The sequence below is a fragment of the Coffea arabica genome, chromosome 2e (assembly GCF_036785885.1).
Source record: "Coffea arabica cultivar ET-39 chromosome 2e, Coffea Arabica ET-39 HiFi, whole genome shotgun sequence".
Classification (NCBI taxonomy): Eukaryota; Viridiplantae; Streptophyta; class Magnoliopsida; order Gentianales; family Rubiaceae; genus Coffea; species Coffea arabica.
The window spans coordinates 2,718,450-2,728,811 of record NC_092313.1 but is presented as its reverse complement, the minus strand read 5'-3'; the positions used below and the strand labels follow the sequence as shown (position 1 = coordinate 2,728,811).

The 10,362-nt window shown below is 36.6% G+C and overlaps 1 protein-coding gene across 1 annotated transcript; it reads right to left on the bottom strand.

Annotated features, from left to right (window-relative positions):
* Positions 1–3,233: 3,233 nt before the first annotated feature.
* LOC113730102 (DNA-directed RNA polymerases II, IV and V subunit 6A) lies at positions 3,234–7,119 on the bottom strand. Its single transcript, XM_027254573.2, has 6 exons — positions 6,966–7,119; positions 5,764–5,797; positions 5,503–5,672; positions 5,348–5,399; positions 3,638–3,705; positions 3,234–3,521 (listed from the first exon to the last, which is right to left on the bottom strand). The coding sequence occupies exons 1-6, from the start codon at positions 6,995–6,997 to the stop codon at positions 3,452–3,454; spliced, it is 426 nt and encodes a 141-aa protein (XP_027110374.1). The 5' UTR covers positions 6,998–7,119; the 3' UTR covers positions 3,234–3,451.
* Positions 7,120–10,362: the final 3,243 nt, after the last annotated feature.

The window sequence follows — 10,362 nt, the reverse complement described above, 5'->3', positions numbered from 1 at the left end:
TTTTTAATGGCACTTTTTTTAACATAGGCTGAAGTTACTGTCAAAATCTTAAATTTGGAAGATGCTATTTTTCAAACCTCAGGAGAGGTGAGTGCAACTATCAGAAATCTCAGGGAAGGTTTATACAATTATCCCTAATAATTTTGTGCTTGAAATTGGGCTATCAATGATAGCAGCCATTCTTTAAATATTTACTTGATAAAATAAATAAATAGAGGTTTACTTTCTTTTCTTCTTCTACATCCTGTTTTTTCTTTACCACTCACAGTGCTGTTATTGTTAGGGGCAGAAATGTTAGTGTTATTTTTTGTGTGTTTTTTTCTTAATCAAACTTTGTAGCAAGAATCTGAAACGCTGAAGGGTGCATTCAAAAAACAAAAAAACGCTGAAGGGCCTAATAAGTTATTGCGTCGGAGACCGACTCGGACATGAAGAAATGAATAATTTTGTGACATTTCAATTTAATACGGTAAAATTTCCTCAGTTGTCCTGTTTGCTCCTTTTTTTTTTCCGACTTTTCGACCTTTAGCATCAATACAAAAGTTTGCTTTTATATATTACGCCGTTTTCACCAAAAAAAAAATATATCAATACAAAAGTTCAAATTTTGCCTGCCCCACGTAAGACTTGTAGTGGAAAGACAACCCAGCAAACAAAAATAATCGACCAAACACAAACTTGAACAGGGCCCAATCAACGTTGTCCTATCTAGCTAAAAACCATAGTTATTAAACTTGGTATGGTCTGATGGTTCAATCGATCAACCCGATGAATCGATCATAAAATCGGGTTGGATAACTAATTGGATTGTTTAAACAATAAACCTGTTGACTTGTCGGCAGTTCAACCGATCAACTCGAGCATGAGACTTCATGTATAATAGTAAAGTGCAATTACCACTAGACTAACAATTCATTTGTTGATTGTTTGGTCCTTATTATATAATATATTAGATTTTTATTTTATTTTATTTTTTCAAAACAAAATTTACTTGAAATCTTTTAATAAAAATTTATTTCTCCAAAACAAAATTTATTTGAAATCTTTTAATAAAATTTTATTATTCTCCAAATTCCATAAGTTATGAAATGGATTAAAAAAATAACATATTACACAATTCATTTTAAAGGTAAATATCATTCTTAATAATCTTTTGCACTTAAAATTTGTAAATAAACTATATAATTACACTTAAATAAAATTTTATAATTAAAGTTTGGTGGATTACTAATTATATTTAGATTTTGTTAATTCTTATAATAATTAATGATTCTATAATAAGTTGGACTAACTGAGCATTTACTATGGTATCATTTATTATAGTTTCAACCATATCAAAAATTATGAGACATAATATTTAAGTATATTTAGAGACCCACCGATTAGACCATTCACCAACTGATTTAACCAATAACCCGTTGACCTACCTCTTTGAACGAGTCCTCCCCCAACCAGATTTAATAACTATGCTAAAAACAACCAAGAGCGAAATCATTCCCGTGGACAACCTCTGTTTTTAAACTTGGATCGGACCGGTCGGTTCGACCGATCGAATCGGGAATCGGCCAGTTGGCCGGTCCGAGTTAATCCTAAAAACCGGGAAATCAAAAACTCAGTCAAACCAGGTCAAAACCCGAGTTTGACAGGAAAAATGAACCCGGTCTCTTTTTTTTCTTTTTTCTTTTTTTTTTACTTTTTTTGAAAGGGCAAAATATTTTTAATATGATGTTTTGATCCTTAAGTTGTTAAAAATTATTAACATACCTCAAATATTTCATACTTTATAAATATTGTCTTAAAGTTTGGTGTTATTTTTCAATTAAGTCCATAATTTTAATTCTAAACTTGTTAATGCTTATTCAATAATATAAATTGCTACTTGATTGCTCTAATTTATTTGTATTTTCTTATTAAATATATTTGAAACATCAAATATATATGAATATACCTTTATTAATATTAACATGTTATTAAGTATTTTACATATAATATTTTAATTTTTAAATAAATTTTATTTATGACGTCATCCGGTTCAACCCCTATCGAATCCGGTTGAATCCATTGACCCCTGACCCCTGAGCTCGACCTAGTCTATATCCGGTCCGGTTCTGAAAACATAGTGGACAACCCTCCCGCTGCTGTGCAGTGCTCCCTTAGTGCCTTTTTCTCTCAAAGACAGCCAAGTAAAAATCCAACAATCATACATTAGTGATTTTGTGCCTTAGTCCCTTAGTGATTTCTCTAATTTGTCTGCAATTCTATTGCTATAGCGATTGGATTCAGTTTGTAGAAATACCTGCAACCCTGAAAAATGCGAGTCAAAAAGATTAAAAATTGATATATCCTACACCAACAGTATACAGTATCAGCAATTAATTACAAAACAAACCTTTAACTAAAATTTACGCCAATGTAAAAACCCGGATCAGAAGGCGTTCGGACCGACACAACCTGCCAAGTGATTAGAGGGAAAATTGACTCGACATGAGTTTGGAACTCGGGAACAATTTGCGAAGGACACGACAAAGGCCTAAATAAGCTGTAGACAGGTCCTCCCAGCTCTGGAGTCCATAGATGAACTTGGCAACGACAATTCAGAGGTCCACTGGGATGCAAGGACTTGATCCTCACAGTAGATTTCACCACTCACAATAAACGCAGCAAAATTGCTTTAATACGACTCCAAGAAAAACCATACCCCAATTCATACACCCAATATTCCACCATCTCCTCTGGATCTGAAAATACCACTACCTTTGTTTGACGTACTAGCAAGAACTTGTACCCACCAAGTTTTCCGTTTTCCCATCACTCACCACAGCAGCTCAGAAAGAAAGACCGAACGCTCTGCGCAACAGCCATCGCCCGTAAGGAAAGACGAAACACTCGGGACAACAGCCATGTAGATACACTTTTACCGGCAAGAATTGGAAACGCCATGTGCTTGAGCTCCCCATGGTGGTCCATATTGATGGCCATGCAAGCAAAGATACCCCAGATGATTTCAACTAAAAGGTGAAAATTCGAGCAAGAATACAAACCATCAAAAACCACCAAATCTGCGCCACCACCATCTATAAACTTTGGTCGGCGAGCATGCCATTTCAAATTTGGTAAAACAGCAAGAAAATGGGTCAACCATCACTATCAATATACTTCACATACAACTGCAGCGTGGCTACGTATACAACCCACGTATAGATACTAAAATAAAAACACACAATAGAGTCAAGTACTAAAGAGATTGACGAGATGCAATCTGTTTTTTATTCTGGCAACTGTTCAAGAAGAACTTAATTTTGTTACTCAATATCACCACAATACATACAACTAAAAGTCTGTGACAAATCTACCATATCATCAGCTAGAACAGTTTCAAATACTCTAAGCATTCTGCTTTTGATGACAGGTACCGCCCTCAAAATAACCATTTACTAGATTTTGCAAGTTCTCAATCACCTCCCACTTGTCTTTTCCACGAGTCCTCCACGATCAATTCATTGACTCCCCAATCCTCATAACTGAAACAAATACATGAAAATAGTTCTTAAACAGAGTAAAAGAGGGAAGCAAATGGAGCAACCCAGTACCTTATGAATAAGAGAATGGTACACATATAACATAGGCAGTATCCTACCTTCCATCCGGAAGGTAACGGCGGATAGTGAAGGGTATCTTCCTCTCTCTAAGCTCCTTCATTGCAATCTAAAATAAGCGGCAACACAGAAAACAAGGTCATGAAAATGATTGAATTACTCAATGCGAGGGCCCCCCAGGGGGAGGGGCAATTATCTAAAACACGATTCTAACAAAATTATCCACAATCAAGCTACAAAAATCTTTCAACGACCATTGAAAGAAAAACCACTAATGCTACAAGTTCCAGACTAAAGGTGGAAAGTCACCCATGGAAGAGAGAGAGGATAAGATCTATACTCCCCATAGTACCAATCACATGACACAGTAGTAAACAGCAGGAGGTCCACCTGCCGGCAAGCCAAGCCAAGTTCCATTTTTAAGACATATATAGCATTGCCTGACTCGATTGATTTGAAAAATAAATAAATAAAAATATGCCAGAATGATAACACTTTTGCTTTTTGTAGCCAGTCCTGAAAACACACGTTTTTTAGGGGGTGGGGAGGAATCAAAGTGCAACAGAAGGACTAGGATATTGCACATACCTTTGCTGACAACTTACCCTCCTCCACCTCATACCCCATTACCAAAGCCATCCTACCCTCTCACACACCAACCTAACAATCCCTAACTTCTGCTGTGGTACCACCACTGCCATCACTTCTCTCAAGTCACACTGCTAAAAAAACCCTTGGTCTCCAATTCACCACATCCATGGCAGCCACAAAACTCAGTGACTTGCCAAGACCTGATTAACCACTCCCACCATCCCCACATCACCCCTTCAGCCTTGCAGCTGCCTACTTCTTGGACTCACCAGGAACGTTTGGGTTGTAAGTCGGATCTTCTATTTCTTCAAAGAGAAACGGGAGCAGAGGTGGAAGTGTAAGTGCATAGGAAATATGGGAGGAGGGAGCTGCAGAAGGAGAGAGAAGGAAAGGCGAGAGGGAGGAGACATATAGACAAAGGTAGAAAGCTAAGAAAGGAGGGTGATAGAGTAAGTGTGTTTTCACTGGTGTCATTTTATTCATAGGTCAATATAATAACATTTGAAACATAAACTCATCAAAGTGTACGACTCATCCATGACCAGTCTCTACATTTGTTCAAGAAACTCCTAACTTCAACACCATAAAATTATATCAGAAGCCTTCTGAATAAAGATAAAGAGGTAGGCAACCACCAACTACTGTCATCTGGTTTTATTCAAAGTTTAACAACACAAAGGAAAAAACAACGAAAAAATGATATACCCCTCATTTGTCAAGGAAAAAACCCAAAGAAAACTCAAGTTTTGGGCCTATCATAGACACATCAATAGCTTAAAAAAGTTTCTCTACATGACATACAACATCCACAGGACAGAGTACTTTGCTATTGTTCTCTGCCAGACAAGTATCAGAAAATAAATATTTACTATCCTCTTGTCAATCAAATCTGTCAGACGTTTTGGAAGGGACAGCTTCTTCTCTTCTCCGGGATAAACAGAACTTGTTTCCTTTCATAAGAAATAGTTTTCCCCTTACAGTTAAATTTGATGCAAAGTGCTAGCTAAGGAACAGTTTAAGCACTATCAGCCTTATAGGGGGATAACGACAAGCAATGAAGCAGAGAGAATGGTGTATACAGTAAACAAAACAATAAGAAAAGGGTAAAAAAAATATATTAATATAATTCTCCAATCAGACATGCTCGTTATGAGGTTTACCTCAAGTGGATCAGTTTCACCCTCCAGCTCAACCATGACAGGAGCATTCATGCTATTCAACCAGAGAACCACATAAAATTTAATAACACTCGGCATTTTACCAGAATCTATTAAGAATAATATTCAAGTAAAAAAAATTCAAAAGCAAATGTAACCTGATTTGCAGAGCACGAGTTCCCAAAATCCTAGCACGTTCATATTTCGTCATATACTTGGAAGTTTTCCGAGGGCGTTCAACTGGCACATCTTGCTTTTCTTCATTTTCACCAAGAACTGGATCAGGGCCTTCTTCATTATTATTTTCTTCTTCCAACTCAGCCCCTTCCTGCCAAATGAACCAATAAAAAGTCAATAAGCTACTCTAGGTGTTGACATAGTGATTACCATAACAGCTATCAAATATGCCAAAACCTTACCTCTGGCTCAGGGTCCAATGGTTCCTCCTCATACCTGAGCATGTAAAGGTTTTGTCAATAAGGTTGCAAAGGAAATATTAAGTTTGTTTTCAGAATCACTTAATTAGCTACAAAAGCTACTAGAGGAGAAATATTGGGGGCAAAGGCAAATATTAAAAATGGATATGGCGATGATGACCACAGCAAACCAGAATCGTTGAGTATCAACAGAATACTGAACCACATTGCATATATGGTAAGTGAGAAAAAATATGGCCAAACACAACAACTCAGGAAGCTCTCTTTATCACTAATTGAATCTGATAAATTGAAAGGCAAAACTTAAGGCAAATACTTTTATTACCATTCAACAATTGGAATATATTTAAGAAAGTCCAAAATTACTCTCCCATCCATGATAAATTCATGAGATTACAGAAAATCACCCCTTTTCAGAGTAAAGGTTTAGCAGAATCCCTCCAGGCAAACAAACAAAAAGGGTACAACCGCAAAACCTTTTGGCGCACATCCCCCTGTACCATGTGTTGTCCAGGAACCCCAAGCGAAAATTCTGGTGTCAATAATACTCAAAAACATGATTCCCAAAACATATAAGGGCTTTTAAAACCATACTTCCATACTTTCCACACAAAATTTAGGTCTTTGAGAAGAATGATCTCTATCCAACCTCAATACCTTGGTAATTGGATATGCTCGAGGGAGTGTACAGATAAACCCCGAAATTGGGACCTGGGAGATGGATACCTCAGCCAAATGGCGGGACAAGGAGGATCAATATTGGAATCAGTGAACCACCCCTAGGGCTCAATTTCTCCTGGACGTGTGTAATTCGTTACCTAATCTACCTTGTTTTGCCTTAGTATCCCCAATAAATACAAGTAAAAAAATCCATTAACGAGAGGCAAATTCCTTCTATACTTAAACCTAATTCAGAAACCCTAAACCCAATAACATGTTATTCAGGAAAACCATGATTTAAACCCAAGAACAAAAAACTGTCATCGATGCATACAAGGAAAAAAAGATACAAAAGAGTTCAAGGCCGAGCCAAAAAAAGGCTAAAAGCACCATCGTGGTTATCTACCAAAATTTGACAAATCAAACGGGAATTCAAACAAGAAGAAGAAAATGTCCAGAAAAAAAGTAAACAATAAGACTGTGTAAGACAATAAAAGCTCCAAAGTGAGGCAAAATCGACGAACCCTCCGTCCATCTCAAAGTCTTCGTCCGCCATTGTCAATCGAGAACCTGCCTCAGGATCAGTGTCTTGCTCTGATGCTCTCCCTTTCTAGCTTCGCGATACTTGGGCAGAAAATATCACGCGAGATTTTCACTTTCTTTATTCTGAATATTAATACCGGCTGGCAACATATTATAATAAGTCGGTTTCTCGCCGCTCGTTAGTACTGCTAGCTTCGAGCCTTATGCTATTCCTGTCCATGGACCTTCGAGGCCCGGTTAAGTCTGAACTCTCCCATTTAAACAAAAAGAAAAAGACCCCGGACCAAGTGTCCATCTTTAAGCTCACAACATGAAGGCCCAATATTGGAGTTCGGGAGAACCTGAATTCAGAATTTTAAATATTTTTTGTTTCCTTTCTTCCGGAAAATGCATTTGACTAGTTTCCAACGTCATAGATCAAACCAATCAGATAAATTTGATTTAACACGTGGATATTGCATCAAAATAATTCTTGCCATGTAATTTTTTTAGTTCATATATATAATGACATACAATCATAGTGCATCAAACCAATTTGCCACACTCTCGGAACCTGACTTATTATTGACGCACAATCCATTCATCGATCGTCACAGAGTTTTTTTTTTTTTTTTTTTTAACAATTCCATAACATATGTAAGTCAATTATTTTCAAATAAAGAACAATAGAAATGTACATTTTGTCCACTTCTGTTCAAAAGCAATGTTTGAACGTTAAAAATTATAAACTTCCAAAAAAATGTCTTAGTGCTTTGGAACAAAATTACCCTCATCCTAACAAATCCCTTCTTCTTATAAATAAAGATTTTCAACTTTCTCTTCTTTAGTAAAAAGACCCGGCTTTTGTACGTGGGTTGTTATGTCTTCTTCTCCTTTTTAAAGAATAAAATTAATGGCTAGATACCAGAAAAAATGTCCCAAAAATTGATTACTTCAAATTTTGGTACTATTTTTGTGGTGCTACTGATGGAAATTCTTCTGCACAAAAAATAATTGATTTTTTTTATAAACTCTTAAAGCGTATAATTTTTGAAGTGAGGTAGATTTGCGAACCTTTTTATTGTTTCATGTCTTTTTATTTTTAAAATGTATTTTTTTCAGTAACATGAGATGCAACATATTTTTCTCTAATATTTTTTGGTCATTTTTTAAAAAATAAATGCAAAACTTGATCTCATCCCATGAATATTTTAATCCACCAACTACTAATATGATTACATTTCTATCCTTTCATCTTTTGCTTTGTCCCTTATGGCTAGTTTGTGAGTTTAGGACAGAAAGGAAAGGATGAGAAAACTTAAATTATGAGAGAAATCAGAAAAGAAGAGAAGAGATGTGATTCTAATGTTGTTTGGAAGTTTTGGAAAGAAATGGAATGATTTTGGATATATATATTAATAAAATTTCATTCAAAAGTTTTGTGAGGATAAAATGGACAATTTGAAAAAATTTTGTAAGCTTCCGTCAGTTTTCCTTTGCTTTCCGCCCGTCTTGGTCAGAAAAAATTTTGCACTGTAGCAGCACGAGGCATCCCTTTAAAATCCGTTCGTTTCTTTTCTTTTCCGTCTCACTTAAAAGTCTTAAACGTAGGAAAGTCCACCTTTCTCTTCCTTTCTTTTCTATTCCTTTGAAATCAGAACTCCCAAACTAGCTACTAGTGCAGGGGGTGAAGTACTAAAAAATAAGCCTTAAAAGACAAAAGTGATTTTGACCATATATTAAACGGGTTTAATGGGGTTTACCCTTTCTAATAACTCCGAAGTGACCTACGAAAATGGTGGACCAGAGTGGCTAATGTCGAGTGAATTTGCCAGCCTGACAAAGGCCACCCAGGATAAATCCTCCGTCCAGCTCCAGCACTAGAAGGCAAGAATCCGTTGTCGTTCCCTTTGAAATCCAGTTCACAAAATTAAGAAACCTGTCCGGATCAAAGCTCAGTGGATGCTCCCAGATATTGGGGCCTCGTCCAATTGCCCACGCGCTGACAACGACCTGTACACCCTCGACCTTGAGAATGGTAAAGTTCATAACTGGACATGTACCAGCGGCACGACGAGGAAGAGAGAGTGGCGCTACAGGGTGTACTGCAATGTAATCTCATGGTTTCTTTCAGGTTTGCTTGCAAAGTAAGAGAGCTGTGGCATGTCGGGCTCCTCCTATTGTGCTACAGGGTGTTGTAATCCGCCACTGTATATACCGCACCGTTCCCAGATTGTCGTTGAGGAACGAAACTGATTTTTTTTATTTTAAATTTTTTAACTTAGGATTATGGAGAGAAGGCGGGACAGTGGTGGTGTGAGAAAATATAGGGAATCATTAATTGAGTATAGGCGAAGCGCTGGTTTTCCATTCCCTAGTGAAAAAACAAAGTGGTGAAGATGCGACCATAAGTTTTGAGTTGAGTTAGGCACCATCATCATCCTATTTTTCCTTTCATAAGAATGGCCAAGACTTCACTCATCGTGTTTTCTTTGCATGGAAATTTCTAAACTTTTGGTATATGCAAAATTATATTTTACCCGACCACGTTAGGTTGTCAACGGTTCAGGTTTGGATTCGGACCCGACCTCAACCCGATAATTTTTTTTCTCAGGTACGATTTGAGAAATAATTCTATTATTCGAATCTGAATCCGTACCTATTTATTCTCACAAAAAAAAGCAAGTCGAATATGAAATATTTAATTTCGACCCGTATTCGATCCGAACAATATATTAATAATTATAAAATATAAATATTTCTAAATACAATAATAATTCTTTTACCAAATTAACAAACCCTAATTTTGTTGGGGCCTTATTTCTAAATACAATAATATTTCTAAATACATTATTTTGTTGACTTTATTTTTTTAAGTTGACTCGGCCCGATCCGAGATCCGTTAGACCCTATTCCGAGATCTTAAGCATAAAACCCGTCGAGTATACGGGTCGGGTCCAAAATTGGTACATTATTAGCAGGTTCGGTGTTCGAAATTTTCAATTTTGACTCGAAACTGACCCGTTGACAAGTCTAGACCACACCCCAACAATATTTTGCAATATATATATATACTACTATAAAATTGAAAGCCAAATAATAATCTATATGCAGTCGTATGTTGTAGTATAGTTTCCGTAGGTGCAGTACAGTGAATTGTTTCCTTGACAGTTGCTAATTTCTCTCATTTCTCAACTTACCCACCTATACGAATGACTTAAATGGAGCGTACGAAGCGAAGGACACGATTCATAAATAGAGCGTACGAAGGGAAGGCGACTGGTGGCATTGAATAACTTACATTCAGTTCTCTCCGTCTATTTATTTATTTTTTAGAGGGGCTTGGGTTGGGGTGCGGGGCAGTATGAAATGGAATTTTTTTTTTGAGTAATTCAGAAC

What these genes read in the sequence shown, in the direction of transcription:
- LOC113730102 (XM_027254573.2), bottom strand. Translation starts at nt 6,997, where the DNA reads ATGGCGGACGAAGACTTTGAGATGGACGGAGG. An exon ending in CATTGGACCCTGAGCCAGAG is followed by an intron (nt 5,673 to 5,763) that starts GTAAGGTTTTGG and finishes TTCATTTGGCAG; the next exon opens with GAAGGGGCTGAGTTGGAAGA. An exon ending in CGTTACCTTCCGGATGGAAG is followed by an intron (nt 3,522 to 3,637) that starts GTAGGATACTGC and finishes TATTTGTTTCAG; the next exon opens with TTATGAGGATTGGGGAGTCA.